The 27,849-nt window shown below is 43.0% G+C and overlaps 1 protein-coding gene across 1 annotated transcript; it reads left to right on the top strand.

Annotated features, from left to right (window-relative positions):
* The first annotated feature begins 976 nt into the window (after positions 1 to 976).
* On the top strand, positions 977 to 27,326 carry ZNF365 (zinc finger protein 365). The gene is made up of 5 exons (XM_047824314.1): positions 977 to 1,102; positions 2,810 to 3,565; positions 16,692 to 16,872; positions 23,752 to 23,789; positions 24,527 to 27,326. The coding sequence occupies exons 2-5, from the start codon at positions 2,823 to 2,825 to the stop codon at positions 24,786 to 24,788; spliced, it is 1,224 nt and encodes a 407-aa protein (XP_047680270.1). The 5' UTR covers positions 977 to 1,102; positions 2,810 to 2,822; the 3' UTR covers positions 24,789 to 27,326.
* The last annotated feature ends 523 nt before the right edge of the window (positions 27,327 to 27,849 follow it).

The following is a 27,849-nucleotide window of genomic DNA, read 5'->3' on the forward strand; positions in this document are numbered from 1 at the left end:
GATGTGATGATTCGTTTGCCGAAAGTAAATAAAGAAACAAAATCTAAGATACTTACTGAGATGTTTACAATGCAAATAAAATCGGCGTGGAAAGCACTAAGTAAGCGCCCAGAACAGAGACACCCTTAGGAGTCAAGAGGATGCATTGAAATAACTCTACAGATGAACGGAATCTCTTTGAGACAAGAAAACTCAGCAGTAACTCTTATCCTGGTTTCACATTTCAAGAATTTGCCTAGGAATACACCAAAACAGGCTTAAAAAAAAAAAAAAAAAAAAAAAAGCTGAGTCATCAGGGTCTTTCAGAAGGAAAGAAACCTCTTTAGGTTGGGAAATTTTGGCTCCTGCGGGGAGGGGCGAAGACTGAGTGCCTGGGGACTAAGGGAGGGAGGAGGCGTGTCCACCAGAGATTGGGGGCGGGGGCGGGGGGGCTTCTCGCCTTGTTTCTTCACAACCTTTATACTTTACTAGATTTAGTTCTGCCGGTTAACTTAGCACCAGGACGCTCGGCTGGTACCGCTAGAGTAGATTAGGTTATTATTTTGGGACATTCTCGGCCCCGTTTTTTAGGACGAAGAGGTCCTAAAACGAATACCTGGACCTTCCTGCGGGCAGATCCGCGAACATACCCAGCCATGCCTCATCTTCACCCACAGTCTCCCGCTCCCCAGTAACTGTAAAGTGCAAAAAAGCTTGCCAGGGCCTGCAGAAAGCGCAGCGCCTCGGAGCCTGGCACGCTTTTCCCCTTCCCTCCCCCGGGGAGTGATCCCAGCAGCTCCCCGCGTGATGTCAGTGGGATCCTGAGCCCCATCCGCTCCACGGCTGGGGGGCGGGCAGACCGTGCTCCCGCACGCCGGGCAGAGCGCTCCAGGCCTCCCACCCCCCCGCCCCGGGGTCCCCGGCAGCCGCGCGCGCCGCCCCCGCCGGCCCGCGCCACGCTCCGCCCTGGACGCCGCTGGTCCCGGCGCGGGGGTGCGCGGGGGGTGGGAGCGGGCCCCGGCTCAGCCTGATTTACGGCTCTGCTGAAAACCGCTTCGCTCCCGCAGCAGCAGCACCGGCCGCGGCGGCAGCAGCAGCGGCTGCAGCTGCAGCAACAAGTCGGGTAAGTGGCCGCAGCTGGGCTTCTGCGCCTGCGGCCCGGCCCGCGGGGCGCGGCGGAGGGGGCCGGCGGAACCGTCCCGGGCTGGGGAGGGGGCCTATCGCCTCCACGCGGCCGGGAGTTGGGCGCGCGGCCCCCACTTGCGGAAACTCGTGCGCGCATGTATCCACTCTGGCGCCTGGGGCCGGCCCGCGGCGGAGCTGGGGCGGGGGGAGCCGGGACCCTCCGTGCAGCGCCTTTGCCAGCTGCCCGGCTCAGGCAGAGGAAATTGGGGCTTTTCGGTCAACCCTGTGGACTGGGGTTCCCGCTGGGCCCTTGAAAGCAGGAGTACTCCCAGAGCGCGTGATAACCTGGTTCCCCATTCAGGGATGCCACCCCTTTCCCATTGCCACCTGGAATCCAGACTTCCCTTTCCTGGGCCTTTTGGGCCAGGCTGTGCATCCTGTGTCCACAAAACTGGTCGTTAAACAGCCAGGTGTAGCACAGGAAGAGGTTCCCCTCTCGAGGGGGCCAGAGGCTTATTAACCTGGAGGCTTTGCCTAGCTGGCTGGGGACCATTTGCGCCTCTGCTTTTGAGGAGGTTGAGGGCCCAATAACAACACTTTACAGTGTTGACCCTTAGCTGAGCTTCCTCTCTTGGGGGTCCAATGCTTGTTACATTTAAGCAGAAACCACTCCTGAAGGGAATATGTGTGCCCTGTTTGCAGAGTAGGGTTGCTACCAGTCATCTGTTGCTAGGGCTAAGATAATAAATTCCTTCAACGAAACAAGAACTCACTAAAGAGTTACGCTGATACCTGCATGGTTCAAACATTGGTCATCTCTAGAGGTTATCCTATGAAAACAGGATCACAGAGAAAAATCCATTGAGCGCATGGTATTTTTATAAAGGCTTGGCCACGGCCATGGCCCCACTTGGATCAAAACATAGCTGATATCTTGAGTTCCCAAATGTCAGTAAATCTGGAATATGGGGGACAATGATAACATTTTGGTTTATGTCATCACAACAATAACTAAAGGCGAAATCTCAGGTTGAAAAATTTCCAGCTCATTGTGTGCTTAATGCCACTACGTCTAGCTTGAGTGATATTTTTCCTATGCTTGAAGAAAGATCGCTGAACTTGCATTCTCAGGACAAATGTTGACAACTCATGTGAGTTTTCCTCACGTTTGGAATTCATGCTTATCAGGATTGTATCCATAAAATAGGGCACAGGTTTGCAGTTAGCGGTACTAAATTCAGGAGGGCAGGAAACTTGAATTCCACTTCTGGATCTGTCATTTACCATCTGGCTTTGAATTAATTACTTTACCTCCTTGCTTCAGTTTTGATATCTGCTAAAAGAGAATGTTACCCACCTTTTTTTTCCTTTTTTTTTTTTTTTTTTTTTTAATCCTGGGTGGGGTTGGCAAACTTTTTTGTAAAGGTCAAGTAGTAATTTGGGCTTTACCAAAATAGTCTCTGTCTCAACGCCTCACTCACCTTTGTCTTTAGTGCAAAAGCAGCATTAGACAATACAGAAATGAGTGAATGTGGCTGGATTTGGCCCACGGATCACAGGTTTTTATTTTAATATAAGATACTATATGCAAAAGTAATTTGAAGCCAAAAGTTCCTGCCCTCATGGACATGGGTGGCAACAGGCATTTCAGTAGGCATTTTTTTAACAGACATGTAAACTACCTGTTTCATTTGGCCCTGCCCAGGACTTGAAGAGTAATGCAACAGAAGGCTTTTGAGGAAAGCAGATACCCCTGGCAGGAGTCCTTTGAGAATGTTGCTGTGTGCCTGCCATTCCGCTGTCCGAGGTGTGGAGACCACACCAGATTTAGAAGCCTGTCTTCGCTGAGGGCCCATCTGGAATTCAGTCACAGCTACCAGGAAAGAACCCTCTTGACAAAATGCAGCCTCTTTCCATCCCTCAAAGACACAGACCTAGTCACTTCCGCAGAACCCCTGAAACAGGGAAAATTGCAGAGCACTGGCAACGTGGTGAAGCAGAAACCGAGCTATGTTAACTTGTATAGCATTTCACACGAACACTCCAAGGACAGGAAGCCATTTGAGGTGGTGGCAGAGCGGCCAGTGTCCTACGTGCAGACCTACACCACGGTGGACCTGCGTGCGGACTCACTGGAGGGGCCACGGTCCAGTCCCGGCCTGCCCACCTCGGACACCAAGGCTGCTTTCGAGGCTCATGTCAGAGAAAAATTCAACCGGATGGTCGAGGCCGTGGACAGGACCATCGAGAAGAGAATCGATAAACTCACCAAAGAGTTGGCCCAGAAAACTGCCGAACTGCTGGAAGTTCGGGCAGCCTTTGTGCAGCTGACACAGAAAAAGCAGGAGGTGCAGAGGCGGGAGCGGGCCCTGAACCGGCAGGTGGATGTGGCCGTGGAGATGATTGCCTCGCTTAGGCAGCGCCTGACCGAGTCGGAGGAGGAACTGCTCAGGAAGGAAGAGTAAGTGGTGCTGTGCCATCGCTCTAGGCACCTCCCCCCAGCTTACAAGCACATCTAAGGCGAGGTTTGGTTTTTATTACTTGCAGGTACCTTGGCTGCATTTCTCACTGATACAGTTGAACTTGGGAGGCACAAGGCTTTTTGATAGTATATACCCTCTCTGTGTAGAGTCTGCAGCCCAGCAGCAGGAAAGTCAAAATACTTAGTTCTTTCTCGCCTTAGAAGCTACAGAACATTTTTAGCGAGAGCAGTAGCACTGTATCCATGGTGGGATCCAGCACCAGCTGGGGAGTGGGGGGGAGTTGAACGTGAAGGCAGAGAGGGCCCCTAGGGGAGCCAGTCCTCCTTGATAGGCTCCATGCAGTCGAGTCAGGAACAAGAGATGCTGTCTTACTCAAGTGTAAAAATATGCTGTAAATACCAGTGGTTCTGGCTTCTTTGCCATTTTGGATTATCTGCTAGTGTTAATCAACTGAGAATCCATTTAATTATAGTTTTTATTTGGAAGAAGCAGATATTAGGAAACCCAGAGGAAACTTCCTGATACTACTGACTTCCGTGACTTAAGTTTGAGAATTTTCTTTTTGGAAAATGGTACGTGATACTAGAGTAGGTCAGGCCTGCTTGCAAAGAATTGACAAGCTATTACTTTAAAAAACATCATACTTGGGAAAGCATTTCCTTATCATTAATTATGGCATTCACTCAAACTAGAAAAGCATACATAACAGTGCAGTGTATTTCCCAAATGCAGAGTGTTGGATTTAAATTTAAATGGAGGTTCAGAATTCGTAGAATCAAAGGGCATACAAATTGGCACTCTAAGACAACCTAGAAGGAAGATTTCAAGTAATTTAGATTATACTATAGAGGTGGACTTAATTTCATACTCTCTTTGCCCACTGGCACTCTTCTATCATGCATTGCCTCTTAAAGTGTAGTAATTAAAGCTTCCTTCATTTGGCAAGAGGATAAGAAACCGTGTGTATTAAAGAGATCATCACCCGGTATCACTAAATGCCTACATTTGACCTACAGGGAAAGCCTGCTCTGATCAACGAGAAATTTTTTAATTACAGAGTGAGGACAGATTTGAGTTAGCCACTGATTTATTTGCTTTTAGGGAAATGATCTCTAACAAAAAGTTTCTCTCTTGGCATGGGGAGTTTCCTGGTGGGAAGTCAGTGCCAATACCCATTATGGCCACCAGGGTGATTAATACTGCGTCACTGGAAAAATGGCAGATGGGTTCCCCTATGTGCAAAGAAAAGCTTAGAATTACATTTGTGGTATTTCTGTTTGATTGACGAGCAGTGAATTTAAAAGGAAAACAAACTAATTGCACATATTTATTGTCATGTTTTATTTATTAATTACACAAGTCAAAATGAATGTAGGATTTGGGCCGATGGTTGCCTGGAGGGAAGACAGAATGATGGCAGGGAGGATCAGATAGTTAGGTCTAGGTTGTTGGCAAGGTTCTAACTTTTATTTTGGGCTGTGGGTTCAAGAGTGCTTTCTTATTAAAAATATGTGGTTAACTGACTTGGTGTAAAGTGGGCCATGCATGGATTAGTTGTAGTAATGTTAATCCAGTGTGGTCACCTGAGGACCAATTGAAAAAGTAATCCATACTTGTAAAAAAAGATTTAACAGGGTGGAAATGCATGTACTAAAAGTCTCCCTCTTCTCCAAGCGTACCCTACTCCTTCCTCCAGAGACAGCCACTGTTTAGCTCCGTGAATGTCCTTCCAGACCTTTCCTGTGTACATACAGCCCTTTGTACTTTATATGCAGAGAGAATTATTTTCCCAAACAGAATCATGGCACATACTGTTCTACCACTTACGTGTGGAGTTTGCTTTTAACATAGTACGTTGTAGGCATCTTTCATGCACTAAATATAGGATTATGTCATTCCTTTTGGCTATTGCATGGTATTCTGTGGTGTGGCTGCTTCATGGCTGATTTCATCAGTTTGCTATTAATGAATACACGGTTTTGTTCCATTTCCCTGGTATTAAAAATAATGCCTCCCTTAACATCCTTGTACATGCATCTCTGTTCACGTTTTTGTGAATATATTTGGAGATAAATTATGAATTGGTTTTTAGTAGGTCATTTTGGACTATCAGGAAAAAAACCAATAACATTAAAAAAAACTTTAAATGAAAATACAGTGAAACTGCCTTACACATTAAAAAAAACTTTAAATGAAAATACAGTGCAACTGCCTTACACTCTTAAACATAAAATTAACAAAGTCTTCATTTTTTTAAAGCTTTTATTTGGTCTGTCGTATCAGTTTCTGTATTCAGGCCTCAAATAATCACTCTTTCTGTACATAAAATAGCACTGAAAGGGTCTTGTTTCCAGAAAGGACACTGGAGCTCTTGGTCTGAGAGGGTGACTGTGGCCAGCCCCCTCGGAGTCTATAGTGTTCAGCCTCCCTGATGCCCACCCCTGCCCCCAAAGTGGGGATGCAAGCCAGCTGCGCAGCTGCCATACCGCTGAAACTGCGTTAATTTGACTGGATTTGCCTGGCTAGGATGTGTGCCTTCCCTCCTCACCATCCCTCACAGAGCTGTGCCTTCCACCGGAGACGTGACCTTTTAGATATGAGAAGACCCTATTTGGCTGTGAACTAACCAGGAACTGCACTGCCCTGCTAACCCCCTCCGAATGAGCTCTCAAGACTCATTTGTGAGAGGAAGTAGGCGGTTACAGTCCGATTCGAAATCGCCTTAAACTCTGGGGACCCTTCGAGACACAGATGGTGTTTTAAAAAAATGCAAACATCTACATGAGGCTCTCTTGCTAATGGATTTCACATGAGGCTCCTCTGCTTACAGATTTGTTCTCTCAACTTTAAAATCCTCTTTTTTTTTTGAACTGAAATAAAAGACTCCAGGGCTGCTTCTGCCCTGCAGCCGTCTGCAGGCTGAACCCCTTGGACTGTGGAAGTCCTGTGTATACTCGATGACAGAGGAGATTGTTTGAATAGGCAGCATCTTACACTCTGGTGCTGGTGAGTCTCATTACACGTCTGTAGAGAGGTATCTGTATGTTTCTGGAGTGCACATCGAAAAAGGTGTGCCTTGTCTTCACAAAGTCTCTGCCACTTTAAAAAGTACTATCGAAACAGGTACTTACTTATTCAGGAGTATTCAGAGCTATAGGGTAGCACCGCCCGTAATCAGGTAAATCAATCCCAGCCAACCTTGCTGTAAGGTATCCCTTAACAAGAAAGGATAAACTTGGATACTAGCTGATTCGTGGCCGAGTTGGTCACCCAAAGTTTGGAGGCCATCAGTGGAATAACAGTAATCCCAAGTTTTCTTATACCTCCTTCTGCAGGTAAGGCTGGAAAGTCCTAATTGAGTACCCGTGATGTGCCCAGCACCGTGCTAGGTGTATATAGGGAATATGAAATTCATGCTCTTTTTCCCTGAGGGGCTTACACTCTTCCTGGGAAGAGTAAAACATATCTGTGAACATGTCCGTGTTCAGCCCCAAGGTAGTTTGAACAAGTGCTTAAATAGAAGCCATGGTTTCAAGTTGATAAACCATTAGAGATAAACCATTTTGTGTGGCAAGGCCACACTGGGGAATGAGGAGGAAGGCGAGTATTTGCATCAGTGGCCGGGGTGACCAGGGGAGATTGACATTGAAGGGAATAGCAGGGAGAAGGGAGACTATTGGAGATGGCCCCTGAGGAGATCATGTGGTTTTGGAACTAGAAGGTACTCCTCGTCTCCTTCAAGATAACACTCTCATTTTATAGAGGCAGAATATAAGGACCAGCACAGTGGAATGACTCACCCAAAAATTTAGTGGTGGAGCTGAAATTGAAACCAGTATTCCCTGTGTCTCTGCTGAGTGCTTTTTTCCATTAATTCACTGTCTCAGCCAGACTTTTGAAAATGTGGTATTTGCCCAAAGCGTCAAGACTTATGTAATAATGAAGCTGGTCCATTTTGGAATGAGCTTGCTTCTTTGCTGTTTTGAGAGAGCCGCAATGGTGACATCATGTATTTTTCTGATGAGATTAAAGGAAATGTCAGCTGGCATCAAAGGTGGTGGGAAATAGGGAAATGCTAGCGTCATAAGTGTGGTTATGATATTAAACTTCTGGAGCACCAGCCCAGGGCTTTTAACTTGCCACAAGGGCTTTTAACTTGACTCTCTGGATGTCCGAGGCCAGTCCAAATGGAGCATGTGCCCCTGCCAGCCCTTGATTATGGTGAGGGGCCTCTTTGTAATTCTACCTAATTTCCATCCTACTCCCTTGCAAGTTACGATAGATATAATCTTTCCCTTCTTACTTCATTATTTGCCCTGTTCTCGGCTGGGAGTTGGCCAGAAGACAAACCTTCCACCAAGTGCCTGCTGAATGCCAGGTGCTGTTCTAGGTCATACAGTAGTAAACCAAATGAGTCCAGTTTCTGCTTTCATGGCAGGAAGAGACCAGGAGGTAAAATTACACATTTTGATATGGTAAAAGGGGCATACAGGGGTAGCCTGAGCCAGGTAATGTGCACTTAGGTTTCTATCCAAACAGGTTTCTATCCCAAAGCTGGCTGTGGGATGCGGGCCTTTTAAAAGTAAGTTTGGGGGTGCCTGGGTGGCTCAGTCGGTTAAGCGTCCGACTTTGGCTCAGGTCATGATCTCACGGTTCGTGGGTTTGAGCCTCGTGTCGGGCTCTGTGCTGACAGCTCAGAGCTTGGAGCCTGCTTTGGATTCTGTGTCTCCTCCTCTCTCTGCTCCTCCCCCACTCATGCTCTGTCTCTCTCTCTCTCTCTCTCAAAAATAAATAAACATTAAAAAAAATTTAAAGGTAAGTTTGACTTGGTAACTTGCTTTGCAGAACTAAACCCTCTTGCCACTTAATTACAGCATTCCTATTTTTGATCAGCTAAAGCAGTGAGTAGACAACTTGGTCTCCAGATGGATCCATTGCTAGGAAACAGGCCAGGAAAAATCATGTTACACGTAGGGTTCAGTGGGACAGGAAGGGGTCTGTTTGCTCCACATTTTAATGTGTTTAGATAAATGAGGTCCTCTCTTTCCAGGCTGTTTCCCATGAAGATTTACAAACTAATATAGGAAAAGCTAGATGTCAAACATGCCCTTTTATGGATGGTAAAATTTGGAGACCAAGGAAAATATTCAGTTTTTCTGTGTGTCTCACATTAGTCCATCTTTTTTCTCTCTCTGGACTGAGGGGCTTAGAATGTAGTGTTGACCTACTTACTACCAATAAGAGTAATTTGACTTACTTAGATAGATCTTAATGAGAACTATATACCTTTTGGTTTAGTCAAAGAAGCCGAAAGAGAAAGATGAGGCAAAGGGTCACCAAAAGTAGGGATGACGTGACTTCAGACGGGCTGTGGGTGCGGATTCCACCCTGTGGGGGGCTCCATGGGGTACATCGGAGCCAACCCTGAGCTCCCAAGGTTGCAGCCAGGCTCCCAGCATTGGAAAGGGGTTGACTCCAGCTTCAGGATTTGCCTCGTGGCTGACATTACGGTCTGTCTGAAGTGCTCTGTGATCAATAGCTAGACTATTTTTAGCTAGAGGTATTTTTACCATTTCACATACCTCCAAAGAGGTTCATAAATCAGTAATGTAAAATGAAATTTAAATAACTTGGTAGGGCTTTGCCTTTGGGAGGAGAATATGATTTTAAAGTGTTGTTTAAGAATAGAAGAGAGGCATCAATTTTAGATCCCACCCTCAGCCTTGTGGGAGGTGCCTGTATTGTGGATTACTTTTTGGTTTTATGCCCCAGTACTTGTTTGGAAAAAGATAAAAAGAAACCTCGGGATCTTTTTGTCAGTTACAGAGTTTCAACTAGAGATGTAGTTTTACATTTTGTGCATTCAGCAGGAATTTTTTGCACCCGTGTTGTGTGCTGGGCTCATGTTCGATACTGGGGTAGCACAGCGGAAGGGCAGGCAAGGTCCCTGACCTTACAGATCTCACAGTGGAATGGGACAAATGGCATGACTAACCCTCTCTGTAGTGTGCAGTGTGATAGGGGGCAGCGTTCTGCCGGAGAACACAGCAGGAGAACACAGCAGGTTACCTACCCCACACCTAGGCATGTGTGGGAAAGCTTCCTAACAGGAGAGCCCTGAGGTTAGAAGGCTCCTGAAGAGTGGGGACTAGGGAGACGCAGAGGAAGGGACCCCAGTGGAAGAACAGCATGTTCAGAAATAAGAACCTGGTTCACAGGCTGAATGAAGGGAGTTCCCTGGTGCTGGAGCAGAGAGGGAGGTGCTGTGCATTTATGAGGCCCAGGGGGAGCGTGAGGCTACAGGGTGGGTGGCCATGAAAGCTGGACACATAGGGAAATAACTATAAATTATAATACATGATGTGATCAGTGTGTTGCCTCTTATTAACAACGCATGGTTCAATGCCTATGTAAAATTGCAGTGAACACTGTGGTGCATTAATGCACATTTCCCTCTATCGCTACATCTGCTTCTGATGTTTATTTTTGAGAGAGAGACAGAGCATGAGTGGGGGAGGGGCAGAGAAAGAGAGAGACACAGCATCTGCAGCAGGCTCCAGGCTTTGGGCTGTCAGCACAGAGCCCAATGCAGGGCTCGAACTCACAGACTGCAAGATCATGACCTGAGCCAAGTTGGATGCTTAACCAACTGAACCACCCAGGTGCCCTTCTTTACACCTGCTTCTAGAGTGGGTTTGTCACATGATAGTATATCTTTGATTTTTTTGAATTATTTTGCCTTTAACCCACCTCAGAAGTAACTGAGGGGTTCAATCTTTAAAAAAAAATGAAATATTATCTGTGTCTCAGACCTTATGGCCCCCTGTAAATGAATGAGCACATGAGGGAACAAATAGTTTTTCTAAATAAAGCTTTGATAGCACTGAAAGGGCTTTTTCACTCATTGCCTCTTTGTTTCTGAATCTCAGGATACTGACAGATTGCTTAGCTCTGTGAATCATTCTGCAGTAAGCTTCAGGCCAGTTTCTTATCCCGTGCTGATACTTTTTCCTTTAGTATCAAATAGTGATTTAAATAAGCGTATTTTCTGCTGAAGCCTAAAACCTTGTATCCTATCATATTTAACTTTTTTTGAGAGAGAGAGAGAGCACACATAGACATACATGTGTGAGCAGGAGAAGAGCAGGGGGAGAGAGAATCCAAACAGGCTCCCTGCTGCTAGCTCAGAGTCCAATGGGGAGCTCAATCCCATAAACCATGAGATCATGACCTAAGACGAAACCAGAGTGGGACGCTCAACAAACTGAGACACCCAGGTGCCCTATATTTAACTTTTTAAAAAACGTGTATATGAGAAGCCAGCAATGGGCCTGTAAGTGGCCTAGAGTCTGCTAGTTTCCCTGAAGCTGGTTTGTATCCACAGCTTGACTGGATTTCACTCAGGTTTGCCTTTATCTTCTCTCCCATCTGGCCTTCCAGCCTTCTCACTGTTCGAAGTCACAGGGTTTAAGAACCTAAAATAAAACCACACAAGTCTCTTCTTCTTCTTCTCTCTGATGGCATCGTATTATTCTTTTCCTTGGTTATTCCGCTCAGCTTTGTAATTACATATTTATTTCAGTATTTGTTTGCTTCTCCCGGGGCGCCTGGGTGGCTCAATCGGTTAAGCTTTTGACTTCGGCTCAGGTCATGATCTCATGGTTCATGAGTTCTAGCCCCATGTTGGGCTCTGTGCTAATAGCTGAAGCTAATCTGCTTCAGATTTTGTGTCTCCCTTTCTCTCTGCCCCTCCCCTGCTCATGCTCTTTCTCAAAAATAAATACACATTAAAAAAAAATGTATAATGTTTGCTTCTCCCACCATATCAAGGGTTAGTATACCACCAGCCTGACCCAGCCTGCTAGCTGTTTTTGAGGAGCTTGTGAGCTAAGAATTTTTAATTTGAAAAAAATTGAAAAGAAAAAGAATAATTCATGACATATGGAAATTATATGAAATTCAAACTTCGGTGTCCAAAAATAAAGTTTTATTGTGTTACAGTCTTGATGTATTTTTTGTGCTAGGTGGAGTCGAGTAATTGTGACAGAGACCATATGGGCTGCAGAACGTAAAATATTTACTTCCTGGTCCTTTGCAGAAAAATGGGCTGACCCCTGGGTTAGGCAGTAAGCTTTGTGAAGACAGTCATGGGTTCATGAGTGCCTCACCACTAAGCCCGGTACGTGTTAACATTCAATAAATGCTTGTTGAATTACTGAATAGTGAAATAAATAAGTGTATGGTCTGTGACTACATCTTACTAGTGTTCTAGCCCTCGTTGCCCACCCTCACCCGAGTTCTGAGGCTCAGGATCACATGTACAAAGCCTGACAGCACTTCTCAAACTTTTTGACACAACTTCTCCTTATACTGCTAAAAAAAAATATCTGAGGACCTTCAAAAGTTTTTGTTTGTGTGAGTTTTATCTATCAATATTTCCTTTATTAGAACTTAAAACTTACAAATTTAAAAAGACTTATTATTTAAAAGTAGCAATAAAAAAACCCATTACTGGTTAACATAAATAACATATTTCTATGAAAAACAACTATTTTCCAAAAACAATTTGGCAAAGAGAGCAGCTTGGTTTTATGAGTTTTGCAAATATTTTTAATATCTGGCTTAAATAGAAGGCAGCTGGACCTTGTTCCGTATGCATTTAGTCTGTTGCAAATTTGTTGTTTGGTTGGAGTAGATAAAGGAAATCCATCCTCTTGTGTGTCTGTAGTAAGAAGAGGGAGGGGTACTTTAATAGCTTTTTCAGAGAACAGAGGATATTCTGCTTCGATACTGTGCCATAAGTCAACAATTGGTAGTTTCTTCAAGAATACTTGAGATATGGAACCTGTACTCATATTAGTGCATATTTTGTTCTCCCTTACATTGAAATCCATTGGTCTTCCTTGCACTTTGAATGGATATTTTACTGTTTGGGGTATAATTATTTAAAAAAAATTTTTAATATTTTTATTTGTTTTTGAGACAGAGAGAGACAGAGTATGAGCAGGGAAGGGGCAGAGAGAGAGCGAGACACAGAATCCGAAGCAGGCTCCAGGCTCTGAGCCTGACGCAGGGCTCGAACTCACGGAGGGCGAGATCATGACCTGAGCCGAAGTCAGACGCTTAACTGACTGAGCCACCCAGGCGCCCCTGGGGTATAATTATTAAAGAGACTACAAACGCAATATAGTTAAGCCTCTTCCTTTTTCATTCAGGAAATTCCCAAGATTCCTTGGGGAAATATGAGGTGTTTCTGGATATTGTTAATCCAGATTGAACAGGATGTGAAAGGGGAATCTGAACTTGTGCACACATGCTATACCATAATTAGCCACTGGGTTTTGTTGCTGTTTCTATCTAAAACAGACACCCAAACATATTCTTGGTATGAGGAACTTTTCCAGCCATTGTCTTGTATAACCTCTGATTTAAAATTAAATCATCAGACTTGTTTTAACTGTCTTTTCTTTTTCTTTGTCTTTCTTTTTTTTAGTTGATGTGAAACATTCATAAACTGAAATTAAGTTAGTATTGGTGCCAGGTTGGTTGAAAAATACAAAGGGTGTTAACTTCTCAGCTTCAGGGCACAAGGTAATTGGGTGAGGGAGAGGTTAGAAAAAGATGCTTCTGTTTTACAACGTAACATAACACTCCAGGATCAGCTAGGAGCATTAATGTTAGTTTGCAGGAGTTTTAAATAGAACCAGTAGCAAAACATTACATGATTTAAAAATACAGCTACAGTCATAAACTATATTGCACTTAGATTTGTTTTCTTGCTTTTGGGATGTTAATCCTATGGGATTAAGCTGTCAAATATTGCTGTTTTACATTTTAAGCTTTATAGCCTGAGAGCCCCAAAATAGTAAATATGCATAGAAAAAAAAAGACTAGAAAAAATATACAAGGATATTGATAGCAGTTACCTCTGGGTGTTGGGATTATGGGTCATTTTTTGTTTCTTCCTTGTCCTTTTAAAATATTCATTACAACAAATATATATTGAACATTATGTTTCATGTATTATATTGAATGATGGGCTTAGAACAGAGAACAAAAAAGCTGATTCGCCCCTTGCTGAGTTAGATCTTCTAATAGGTCAACTTTTATGTTTCCCATAATAAATGTAAAATATTTCTGTAATGAGATAGATATAGTAAATATTATAAACCAAAATGAATTGAAAAAGAATTCACTGGCTCATTCTCTGTGTTTTTCTTTTAGATGGTGGAGAGGGTTGTGGGTTTTGGTTGCTTTCCCTAAAAGTACAGTTTGGAGACTTGTGTCATGATTCAGGTATCCTAAATATCACCTATGAAGTATCTACAGTGGGCTTGACTCTGAACGAATGGGCACCTTAATGTTAGAAAGAGGAAGGAACAGACGTTTCCTGGGCTGTGTTTTCTAGCCATACTTTTGTGCTCCATCTCAGCCATTCCTAGGAGCCGTGATGGATACAGCATGTAGCATGCTGGATGTAGCACCTGAATGGACCTTCCGTTATTTTGCTGCTAGTTAGGGTTACTTAAGAGACAGATCAAAGCTGAATGAGCCATGGTAGAGCTTGAAAATTGGCTTGTGTCCGTGGTCTGAACAGCTTGGAAAGTGCACATCTTCCGTTCAGGCCTCATACAGAAACATCTGGAAATAAACTTGAAACTTGATGATGGAAGAAAACTCCTTTCCAAAAGGACTCATTTCTTTTATGTGAATATTTCTTAGCTACTGAAAGATAATAGAATTATCGTGGGATTGGGGTTTATATTTGATCCTGGATGGGAAACAAGAAAAAAGGGGGCTACTATAATAAGCAATTCTTTGATGCATCATGTTAGAACCTGTCTCTTTTCTATTTTTATAAGTATATAATTTCCAAGGTTTTACAGAGACGTTTGACTCTGTAGGAAATGTCAGACAAGTTTCAGTATGACCAAGTGTGACATATTTGTGAGAAAAAAAATCACAACTAATTGTAAAAGTGAGTCACTGACTAGTTGTACAGAATAAAGGAGCTGGAAACCACTACCAAGCTCTTTTGTAAAGATCTTCTACAAAACTTCCTGGGCCAGACCTACCTGAAGTTCTACTCTCAAGAAATTATGGCACTGAGTGGAAAGTATAGAGAAGACCATGAATTTCATCAACTGTCTAGAGCAGCTGCATGAGGTTAGATTTTTTTTTTTATTATTTATTTTGAGAGCAGAAAGAGAGGGAGAGAGAGAATCCCAAGCAGGGCTCCAACTAATGAACAGATCATGACCCGAGCAGAAATCAAGACTCAGACCCTGAACGGACTGAGCCACCCAGGCACCCTGAGGTTAGATCCTTATTAGTGGGATTTCTTAACCTAAAATGAAAGAGGCTGGGAGGATGATGATCAGTCTTTAGAATCTTGGTTCTGCATAAGTTGAACATGACCAGAAAAATGAGGGGGCACTCCTTGAAGGTCGAAAGAGATTCTGAAGACCTATAAAGGAAATACTATATCCAACAGGTAGTAAAATTATAGAAATTCATTGCCTCTCGTGGGCGTGGCAGGGCATACAAAGGGAAAGGCTGAAAGGATCTTCATAATTTCTCACTAAGTAAGGCAAATTGGATGGAGTTGTGATAATAAGCATCTGTTGGTCGTGTGTGTGTGTGTGTGTGTGTGTGTGTGTGTGTATTTGTAGAGTTGCTCATGAGAATGGCTACCAAATTGTTACATTGTTTCAGAATAATGGGGTTTCTTTTACATTTCTGATGTGTTTGAGTTTGTATAAAAAACTGATTTATTATAAATCAAAAAAAGTATGGTTTTCATACATGCATTGGAAATAAGAAGATACAAAGTAGTAATAAGGTTATTAAAATTTTCTTTGGATGGAACTAGAGTATATTATGCTAAGTGAAATTCATCAGAGAAAGACAAATATCACATGACTTCACTTATATGTGGAATTTAAGATACAAAACAGATGAACATAAGGGAAGGGAAGCAAAAATAATATAAAAACAGGGAGGGGGACAAAACATAAGAAACTCTTAAATACAGAGAACAAACTGAGGGTTGCTGGAGAGATTGTGGGTGGCAGGAGGGGCTAAATGGGCAAGGGGCATTATTAAGGAGGACACTTGTCGGGATGAGCACTGGGTATTATATGTAGGGGATAAATCACTGGAATCTACTCCTGAAATCATGATTGCACTATATGCTAACTAACTTGAATGTAAATTAAAAAAAATTTTTTTCTGGATTTGTGAATCACAGTTATGTGGATAACGGAATGTTGTTTTAGGTATTTTCCTCAGCTTTTTAGGGAAGGGCACCCTGCACATTGATTGTCCTGTGTCCTCTAAAATAGCTTTCCAGCGGTCCTTGCATCTGCCTGGGGATGGCATGTCTTGGACTGTTTCACTTTTAGCTGAAACACACAGTTGGTACAAGGTGACTCATCTTATACACTGAAGTGCTCAGCCTGGCCTTTTGTTTCCTCTCTGTACTCTTTTCTCCCCCCAACAGCTAGACTTTTAAAATGTAAGTCAGAACATTTCTCAAAAGCGTCCAGTGGCTTCTGATGTCATTTATAAGAAAATTGAGCATCCTCATGGTGGCCCCTACTTGGCCTGTCCTCCCCCTTCCTCCCTGTGCTCCAGCCACACAGGCCTCCTTGCTGTACCTCAGTCCTGTCTGCATGTTTCCACCCAAGGCCTGGCTTGCTGTCCCTGGATATCTGCCTGTCTTACTCCTTGCTTCCTTCAGGTATCTGTCCAAATGTATCCCCATCCAGGTCGTCCCTGACTCTGCTTTCTAAAATCTCACTCACACTCTCCCTCCCTCTGTTACTTTCTGTCCCTTTGCGTCCAGTGTCCCTGTTTTCTCCCTAGCACTTACCACCACCTGACATATGTATTGATTTGTATATTTTATAATGACTGTCTCTTTCTACTAAAATGTAATCTCTAAACGTAACCACGGAAATGTAGCATTATCTCTTGTCATGGCCGTAAGCATACTGCCAAGGGCAGTACCTGACGCATAGTAAGCACTCAATAAATATGTGCTGAGTGAATGAATTCCTGTCTCATTTCTCCGCTCTGTGTTCTGACATTTTTGCCTTGCAGAGAAGTTGTTACATTCAACCATTTCCTGGAAGCAGCAGCTGAGAAGGAGGTTCAAGGGAAAGCTCGGCTCCAGGACTTTATTGAGAACCTGCTGCAACGGGTAGAAGTGGCAGAAAAGCAGTTAGAGTACTACCAAAGCCAGCAGGCCGCTGGCCTCTGCCGGGACATCGGTGAGCACATGGTAAGTCACACAGGTCCAGCCACCAAGCTGTGGTCCTTGGATATGGCGAGACTGGGTCCAGGACAGAGGAAGAGGGAGCTGGGGAATGACTTACAGGAACCTTCTAGGCGTCATTTGAAAGCCCTGCACCAGCCATGCCTGTGTTATGAAGTGACACCAGGGGATCCAAGACGAGATCCGGGATGCACAGTTGTCTTCAGCCTGCGACTCCACACCGAGATAAACAGGCAGGAATAGTTTTATATTATAGAGTAACAGAGTTGGAAGTGTCCAAGCAGATCATCGGTGTCAACCTGGGCGATCAAGTAGATTGGAAAGTATTGTCCCATTTTGGAGCTCTTCAAGAGAATCTTAAGAAAGCTTTGGCCTTTTTAAGTAACAGTGGGATCTAGCCACGTACCTCTTTTTTCTTTAACAGGAAGGACGCACCTTCTGATAGTCTCTATAGTTGAAACATTCTTTAAGTAGATTTTGAAAAGGTCTTAGAAAATTTCACAAGTGACAGTTCTATAATAGATTTCTGCATATAAGTTTACGTATCGTTTCAGGGACTTAAGAGACCCCCAGAGCCCAGATGAGAACCGTGCATACGGCTGAAGGTCCAGAGTCTCCTCAGGGGCTTGATCAAGATTCTCTGGTCTCTTTGGGGGTGGGAGGAGATACAACACCTGTGCTCCAGATGAGGTAGATGGTTGGGCAGATTCGCCCTCCAAACAGTTTTTTTTTTTCTTATAAGCAACAAAAGCCAAAGAAAGGATTTTTGAAACCCCAGAGTGGTTTACTTATACTATTTTCATGATCTATTCAACCATATTTATGCTTATCCCGTTCCCAAAATATTTAAAAATGATTCTTCACTTCCCCACACGTGGACTGTCCATGTCAGGAGAAGAAAAATAGGAAACATTTATGCTAACCAGAATGTTGGAAAAGTTGCTATTGGCTGATTAAAAAGTTTAGTTTGAGCATTCTGGAAGCCAAGAGTAAAAGGAAACAATGTTAAATTAAAAAAGAAGGAATGAGATGAAAAGCAGGTGGAAAAAGAAGGCAAGAGGGAGAGACAGACAACAGGAGAAAAAGGGAGAGAGGAAGGAAGAAGTGAAGAAACCTTCTGCCGTCTTACTGTAATGTACACTCAGCCTTAGAGCAGTGAAACAATGGGGGCTCTAGAAGTTTCCGGTCAGGAACAAAAATAGACTGGAAAGAAGTAAGTTTGTTACTTCTGTGAGATTTCAGTTACTGTAATCAAAGCAGTTGCAGCCATGTGCGTGTTTATTGTTTTCCTGTTGGTGTCTGTGGTCTGAGAGGGAGCCTATACTTCCCTCCTCTGTAGAGTCCAGTCATAACTCATTGTGGCTGGAAGGACACACTGAACCCTTTCCTGCCTTTTTCCCATCCTGCCCTCTATCGGGAGGGAGTGCAGCATGAGGTCATGGAGCTCACATGTGAGGTGAAAAGGCCTGGCTTCCAGATCATTAGCTCCCCTCTCCTGACTAAACGAGACCATTTGTCTTCCTGGACCTGTAATGCTTCTATAAAATGAAGCAGTTGGGGGTGCCTGGGTGACTCAGTCAGTTAAGTGTCCAACTTTGGCTCAGGTCATGATCTCATAGTTCATGGGTTTGAGCCCCATGTCGGGCTCTGTGCTGACAGCTCAGAGCCTTTTGCCTGCTTCAGATTCTGTGTCTTCCTCTCTCTCTGCCTCTCCTCCGCTCACATCTGTGTCTATCTGTCTCTGTCTCTCTCAAAAATAAATAAACATTAAAAAAGTTAATAACAAACTAAACTAAAATGAAGCAGTTGGACTAGATGCTCGCTAGGGTCTTGCGCCTCTTAAATTCTCTGATCATCACCTGACTTTGGTGGGTAAGAATTCTAAAATAAAAGTGTAGCATTAACAGCTTGACTATTTAGGCTTATAAGTAACCCAGAGCTAAGAAATGTGTAAAATTTTACTATACTAAGCCAAGAGGATCTTAAAGAAAGAGAGAAAACAATGGAAGGCAAGGAGGAAGAGAGGAAACCGAATAGTTCTCTCTCTTACTTATATTTCTGTGCTCACTTTCCTCTGCTTATTTTTCCACTTTGAAAATTAAACATCTTTTCAAAGACATTGCTAGTCATTATTTTCATCACAGTGGCACCACATAGTCACAAGTTGGACAGCATCTCCGCGGCTCTAGTCAGCTATGTATATATGAAGTTATGTACGTGTGTGACTGTACACACACAACACACACGTATGACACATAAATACCTAGATCTACAGGCACACGTTTGTATGCATACATATATATACAAACACAGCAGGAACTTGATACGTAGTTGTGTTTATGCTTTCTGTGTCCTAAACATGGCATGATCTGCCTTCATCAGACTTGATCTACCTAAGGAAGAATTGACTAATGGAAAGAAAGTAAAATGCAGTTAAGATGATAGTGGGGAAGATAGAAGTGAGCACTGACTGTGAGTAGGACATGGTCAGGCCACAGTGAGGTGGACTGTGGGACTCCCGTGGGGAGGACACATTGCCCTGAGAAGACCAAGAATGAGGTGCTTTGTTTCTGAAAGGATTGAGTACTTTCCCTGTTTTCATGGAAGTCCTCTCGACTCTGCGTTGGACCATAATGCACCGCATCACAGTTCAGTCTTCGGTCCTTCAGACCGTTTCTCCCTTTTCCTTTCATCTATGTCATCTTAACACTATACATGCACCTGTGAAATTAGGAACAGTGTCTTTGATGTAAGGCGCTGCTCAGTCTGGCCTCCCAGGGTTCCTGTGGTGGTTGTACATACACAGAGGAACTTGGATGCTTTTGGCAGGAAAAGCTCTGAATCATAGCTTTATTGACTTACTTGGCCCACCTTAGTGAAGGTACCAGCCCAGGCTTCTGGAGCCTCAGCCCCACCCAGGAGAGCTCCTTGCCCCAGTGCACCCTGGGAGGGAGCAGAACATCCTGACCCATTCCCTCCACACCTCAGCTCATGACAGCCTGGCATGCCACCCCAGTTAGTGCCTTTTCTGAAATAATGTTTTCAGCCTCTGTGTTTTCCCCTTAATTCCCTTGAGCATTTGTGTTCCTTTTTCACCTGGCTGATTTCTAAAAATGTAACATGCTTACTCAGATCCTTTGTCTTTATGCTCTGAAAAATGCTGTTGAATTAGACCTAAAGTGACCTGATATCCCATCTGCCAAAAACACGCACAGAACTGCCCAAATGGAAGGTCATGAAACAGCTTGGATAATCTTATTTTAAGTGTTGCATTTATTTCCGGTAGGTTGCTAAATTAGGACTAGCCGCCATCCACTTAATACATGTTTATTGGGGACACAGCTCTTTCTGGGTGCTGAGGAAACTGGGTGAATGAGGTGGGTGAGGTTCCTGCTCTCGTGAGGAAGGCGACGGCATCAAAACAAGTAAACATGCAACAAAGATGGTTTCCTGCGGTGACAACCCCTTTAAAGGAAAAAGTAAGATGATGTGTCTGAGTGGTCCTTACGGTCAGGAACAGCCCTGCACGGGAGGCCACATTTAGACTGTGACCTGAATAACCAGAGGAAGGCAGCTCTGTGCACACTGGGAAGTGGCTTAGAAGGGAACAAGCTTGGCATGTTTGCGTGAGAAGAGTCAGTCAGAGATTCAAGAAGGATCCAGATCATGCCGGGGTTTCTGGGTCACATAAGGAGTTTGGACCCATTCTAGAACAGAGAGAAGCCGTTGATTGGACAGTTGTGAGCAGGAGGTGAGCTGTTTTAGCACAATCGCTCTGGCTGCGGGGTGGGGGAACAGATAGGTGCAGGCCTGGGAGACAGGTTAGAAGGCTGTTGTGTGGCAGATGGTAGCTTGGTGAGAGCAGAGATGGAGAGAAATGGCAGGTATGGGGTGTATCGTGGGAATAGAATTGACCAAACCAGTTGGCCTTGCTGAAGGTTTACTTTTTTAGCAGGTGAGGGAAAGGGAGGAATCAAGAATGAATCTAACGTTTTGGCCCAAACAGTTCAGTTTGCAGTGCTGCTATTTACACCAAGCGGAGGTTGGAGGAGAGCTGGGTGTCCAGTTTCTCTAACCCAAAACAACCCGAGACACCATGTTTGAGTTTTAGAAGTACATAGATTGGCTCTCAGTACAAATTTATTTATATTTTTCCAACATGGAACCTTCCTTAAGGACTCTCTCGATCCCCATCCCCAAACTCGCCTCTTCCCTAAACAAAAAGAAGGCAAAATAGTTGGACGGGGAGAAAACGGAGACAGTGAAGTGGATTAAGGAGGAAGAGCGTTACTGTCTGCCTGCGGCTGTACGGCCAGAAAGAACAGTGGCCTCTTGTGTTCACAGGGAGGAGAGCATGTGAGGTTCTGTGGGGACTGTGATAACGGCCCTGCCTCCACCCGAGGCCCCATGATCTATAGGATCACTGGAGAAATTCCAGCCCAGCTATGGATTCCACATAACTTTTGTGTACAAACTGCACACTTTTACACAAACACATACTCTTTGAGAAGGCTGAGCCGAGTGAAGTCTTGTTTGGACTTGGAATGTGCTCACGTGGGTTTGAAGCCCAGCTCTAACACTGGTAAAGATTGAGGCTTCAAACCAGCTGCATCACTTTTTGGCCTTGTTTTCTACATCTGTGAAAGGGGGATGCCAATGCTTGTCTCATAAGGTGGTTTTGAGGGTTAATTGTGGTTATGTAGTCCGTATTTTATCCAGTGGGTGATGTACAGACATGCACAAGTTATGGTACCTGTACATATGCGTGTATGTGAGGCTTATCGCTCATTGGCACCCACACTTGTGCATTTCCCTTTATGTAATATACAGTAAATTCTTTTAATTTCCTGAGGTCCCAGCAGGGTCCATCAGTGACATTCATAGGCACCAAGGTTTTGGTTCTTAAAACGTTTTGGAAGTCAGGGACCCCTTTGAACATTTGATAACATTGTTCACCTTTTCCTCAGGGAGGGAAGTATGTATGTGTATGTAAACACACACACACAGTTTTACATAAAATCCCAGAGTATTACATATACATATACAACATATCATCAAACTATATGCTTACATACATAGATATAGTAAAGTGAAAAAAATTTGTTATGCCTTAAGAGTTATTTTAAAAAGTAGGAGGCACGTTATTTATTTTAAAGTTTATTTTTTGAGAGAGACAGAGACAGCGTGAGTAGGGGGAGCAGAGAGCGAGAGAGAGAATCCCAAGCAGGCTTTGCACTGCCAGTACACAGAGCCTGATGCAGAGACTGAACCCACAAATCTGTGAGATCGTGACCTGAGCTGAAATTGAGTCAGATGCCTAACCCATTGAGCCACCCAGGTGCCCCAAAGTAGGTGGCAATTTAGAGGAAGAAAAACCCTACACGTTCTTGTTTGTTTTTACGGTTTACGCATATACTAATGTCTATCCAAGGAGCCCGGCTGAGAAGCCCTTACTGGTGGCTGTGGGGCCATGGCTCATACTGCTGAGGTTCCCAGAAGCTGCCAGCCTGGTGTTTGCCTGAGCCGTCTGTCCTGTCTTCTTTGTATATTGCAGAACCTCACGACCCTCATGCAGGCAAGGTGCCTTTTTCTGTACACATTGATTAATCTCGTGTTGAATCCAGCCAGTGTGAGCAGGGTCAACCATAAAGCTCACTTTTGACTGAATCAGAAGGCAGATGCCAAGAATCCCATCTTGCCCTGCTGGGCACATGACCCTCAAAGGTTTAAGAAAGCTGCTTTCTGGGGTGCTGGGTGGCTGTTGGTTAAGCATCCAGCTTCGCCTCAGGTCATGATCTTGCAGCTCGTGGGTTCGAGCTCTGCATCAGGCTCTGTGCTGACAACTCAGAGCCTGAAACTGCTTCAGATTCTGTGCCTCCCTCTCTCTATGCCCCTCCCCTGCTCATGCTCTCTCTCTCTCTCTCTCTCTCTCTCAAAAGTAAATAAACATTTTTTTAAAAATTAAAGAAAAAGCTGCTTTCTGATTTGCTTCTGACTAAAGCTCAAGCTTCAAACAGATGACCCAGGGTAGTGACCCTGCTATGCTGAACTTAGTTTCTCTGATTATTTGAATACAGTAGGGACTCGTGTGTTGGCCATACTGGGCCCCAACACCAAGATGGCCCTTACTACATATTTTCTTTGTGCTCCTCTTCTTCTGTTTGTCTGCCTGCTGATATGACACCACTACTTTGAGTGAAGGCTTACCCCAGGGAGATCAGGAATTGAAGGTTGGGAATACGCTGGGTTTGCCTCTAAAGTGGATGGTGACATCTGGATCACAAAATGATAGTTATCAATTTGTTTGGCAAATGATATTTGAGCCCAACCACAAAAGTGCATATTTTATGGGCAGTGGAAAATAATCTCAGTGATAGATGGCCTCAGGGACAGTTGTGGAGTTGGTCTTCATATGCTCTCACTTTAGAAATGATGTATTTTAGGCAATAAACATTTTATGCCAATTTTCCCTTTAGTTGATAACACTGTGACCAACCACAGCTGTGGTAAATTAGCTGCACATGCAGCCTGAATTAATCAGGAAATAATGGCATATCATTCTAGTTTTATGAAACATGTTTCTTCAAATGTTGCTGTATTAGAGGGCTCTTCAACGTTTTGAAATTTCTTAGATCTACTGATAATGGCTTCTTGGAAATCTCAGAACCGGGAGCACAGAGGCTCCCAGAGTCAGCTGAGGCTGAACACGAGACGAGACGTTCTCGTTCAGTGCTGGGATAGCAGGTGCCATGGGCCGTGTTACCCATAGCAGTTACTGGCTTCCTTAATGGGAACAATTTCTTAAAAATAGAAGCGAGAAAGATTTTTAAAGTCAGTTCCAACGTTCAAGCGAAGTAATGTTTCTTCTTATTTGTTTTCCTTCAGCTTACAGATATCTCCTCAAATAGGAAACCCAAATGCCTGTATGTATATCTTTTTATACTTGGGCCATTTGATAATGTTTGCATAATGTATTTTCCTGTTACGTTTTATATGGTATCTATATTATAAGTGGACTTGGAAGTCTTAAGTGAAAATGTACCTGCCCGTGTGCCTAATTTTGTAAATTGTGGATATGATTTTTAATGATGCTGATAGCCTTATATTAAATGCCATAAGGCAGTATGATAGTATTACTGGAGTACTTTTACAGTATTCTGTAGTGCAACTTTCTCTTATTGAAGTACAGTTATAGTCATAATAGCTCTACAGTGCTATTAATGTGTGTGTGCTACATTAGATATCTATAATATAAACAGATGTGTAAATTTATACTATGATTCATATACTTTGTAATTGCTATGCTACTACTATATACAGTCACTTAAAGAGTCCAGGGCTATGGATTCTGGTCCCAACTTTTCCAGAGACCAGCTGTGTATGTTTTATCCTAGATAGTCACTTAAATTTTCTATGTCTCAGTCTTATTACTGGTGAATAGAGCTAGCAAGATCTCCCTGGGAATTTGACATCATGAGGTCATTTCATGAAGCCCACAGGAATTTTTGAAGGAAAAATACCAATTTATATTTGACTTAACTGGTGGGATTACTGCCACTCTAGCATGCAGGAGTGATTGTGCCAGGGATGGGTTTTCTCTCTAAAGGTTCTAAACAAAATATTTCTTTCTGCTCATTTCCCTCTGTGCAACCATCTGTAGAAGTCGAGGGCACCCACATTCTGTGTGTAACCACGCTGATCTCAAGATCCATTTTCATCCAAAGGGAAGGAGCTACCTGAAAAAAGCCAAGGATGACAGAGCCAGCATGCAGCCCGCTAAGTCCATTCACGAACAGGCTGAGTCCCCACGAGAACTCTGCAGACCATCGAAGAAAGGGGAGCCTCTGGGGTTTTGCCGAAAAGGCAACATCAGGCCCAAGGTGGCCAAAAAAAAGCCCACAGCAATTGTGAACATCATCTGAAAGGGGGGTGGCCCTGGACCACCATTGCTGGACTTTGTGGAATGTTGTTCTAGGGGCCAACAATAATGCCCTTTTGGATACATCCCATAGTAAGACACATTGGGAAAAAGAAGGGCATAACACATTTATTTTGTGTCCATACAAGCACCTGGATTAACCAGAATTTGACAAACGGGAATCTCGGGGAACCAGAGTTTTATTATAGGCCCCTTTTAGAACCAAGAGGCAGATTACAGAAAGAATTGAAAAAAAAAAAATGAAAGCAGTTTTATTCCAAAATGTTAGTAAAAGCTCCAACTTGTAAAATAATTAGACCACTCTCCAGTAATTTCTGTACCTGGGGTTCTGTGCAGGGGTGATTAAACCTAGGACCCAAGGCCACACAAACCAAGTATTCTGGTTAATCAAGATTTCAGTGTTTGGGTTGCTTCAGGGACTCGTTCAGTTAGACTTCAGTTCTCATTTCTACTTTGTTTGATTCAGGTTTGTTGTTTCTCTGGAAGCATGTTTATTCAGATTTGGGGGAGCCTCTGCTTTCTTCTTTGGCTGCGTATTCTGCACCCTAACACCAAGCCACAGCCTCTGTCTTCATAGCTGTTATTATTGCCTGTGGTTGGGGCCGAAAAGCCGATTAAAACCGTAAAACCCTTTGATCAGCATCCGTCACCAGTTCAGGGTCTGAAGGTTGGAATGCCAGCAGATGGCACGTGTAGTGCATTGAGAGCCAGCCTGGGACACTGTTGATGTTACTCAGCCTTTCCCGAGACCTATTTCCCTGGTCGTGTGGGCAGCCTCCGTGAGCTGCAGGCGTGACTTGTCTCCTTGCTGGCCTCACTCTTCACCTCCTGCTGCCTCTGTGCCCTTTGATAACTAAATATACGTCCTTACCTTTCAACCAGGTATTGGAAGTGTTCACTGAACACTGCTTTTTAAAGTAGTTTCTGAAACAAACAGTGCACGTGGGATCCACAGTCTGAGACTGTCCCTCTTCCCTCCCTAAAATAGCCTTTGTTTCCACAAGGAACCATCTGTTAAGAACCTTCTGCTTTATGATTTCCCTCAAGAATGAATTTCCATGTTCCTTTTTTTTTTTTTTTTTTTTTTTTAAACGTTAACAATATCACCAGGACTTCTGCAGAGTTTACAAGTGCTGACATCCTTCTGGAAGAAAAGAGTAGTTATGTCCACAAATATATACATATATATATATATATATATATATAAAACAAAATATATATGTCAAGTATATTAATAATTTATTTTTAAATACTCATGCAAAAGGTGTGTGTTTGTGGTGGGTGGTTTTTAAACTATATACATTAGTTCATGTAAGTTGAATTCTCTTCTTTTAAAAATTAAAATTGTAACCTAATTAACATTAGTAGAATGATTGTTATTACAATAAGCATCAGATTAGCAATGCATTAAAAATAGGTATAAAGCAGTTACTTAAAATTCCAATAAATTGAAAAGTGTAACTTATCATTATACAAACATTTTGAACCTATCATAGTGAAAATGTTGATTTTTGAACCTTCACTTTGACATCTGGCTCACGGGGGTGGGCCATTCGTATGATATACAGGCAACTATCAAGTGGGGAAAAAACATTGGTGTGAAGTGAATATCACTGTTTAGGCTAACACTGTAAAAATTGTAATGTTATAATTATTGTTTATTTGGAGAATTAATCTCCTCCAAAGTTATTTATTATTGGTGTTTATACCATGATTGCACTCTAGCCTTTTACATACTAAAAAACTGACTTGTTGTATTGCATGCCCTTTGTCCCGTAACACGTGTGTGCAATGACAACAACTTGTTTTTAAAGGTAGTATAGCCAGATTTGGTTTTGTTTATTTAATGTGACCTACATTTTCGATTTTTATTTAATATGCCTAGAGGGCATGGCAGCGCTCTTTGACAGTGGTACTCTGTGATCTCCAGAAAGCACCATAATGTCATATCTACTGTATGTACATTACATAAGACAGATGATTTTAAGATTTATTATATTAAAAAATTCTTTTTAATTCCAACTAAATTCTGACCTTCATACAATGAAATGCATTATAGATGTTGTGCTTCCTTAGAGACATAAATTTGCTGTTGAAACATGGGAGCTGGCTCATTCCAAGGGATATTCCACCTACATACCATGGCCCAAGCCATGTACTGTGTCCAGCTGGGGTCTTATTTTTAAATATATATATTTTTTGTCCACATGGGCAGTCAACCTGCAAGTTGATTTTTGAAGAAATTACCAAAGTTTCTGGGAAAACATGTTCAAGGTTAAACTGAAGAATGGATCTAATTTTTATGATTTGTTTTGTAAGGAAGAAATTTTTCTTTGAACTAGTCTTTCATTCTTTCTTCCCAAAGTTATGGATTCTCAAATGCTAAATTCAGGTTGCTTAGACACTGTTTTCCAGTATTCTGCAGGGTAGATCAGTTGTATGTAAGTTGGAATGTTCTTTTCCCAGAATTGATAAGAAAAAGTTTTTAGATTACGAAATATTATAATAATAAAGCTATATTTATGACTAATGTGTTGGTATGTTTTGTCTAGTTGAAATGTTTCTGGGGACCCAAGTGTACTGGTCCATTAACAGTGAACAAAATAGTTTTTAGTGAATAAACTGTTCACTGCACATATAATCACCATGATCTTGTACCTATAAGCTTTCTTAAAAACTAAGCTTGATTGTTTTTGTTGATCACAATGCCTATATCAAAAAGTTCTTTTTACATATGTTCACACTGAGAAGGCCTCACTAAAAGCCCATTTGGTACTTTTCTCCCATCTTCCTCCACACTATGAGTAATTTTCCTACACTCTATTTTTAAACTTGGCAACTCTTAGCAAAAACCATGAACAGATTTCACAGTGTATATCCCAGCTTATATAGGCTATACATCTCAGTCATCACAAGACCCAAGACCGATTACAATAGATAACAGAGAGAAGTACTGTATATCATCAGGTGATTACTCAGCCATTTGGTCTTTTAAGAACCATGGAATTAGGAAAATCGAGAGGGTGCCATTTGTTTAGGAGTTG

This window comes from Prionailurus viverrinus, chromosome D2, assembly GCF_022837055.1.
Source record: "Prionailurus viverrinus isolate Anna chromosome D2, UM_Priviv_1.0, whole genome shotgun sequence".
Classification (NCBI taxonomy): Eukaryota; Metazoa; Chordata; class Mammalia; order Carnivora; family Felidae; genus Prionailurus; species Prionailurus viverrinus.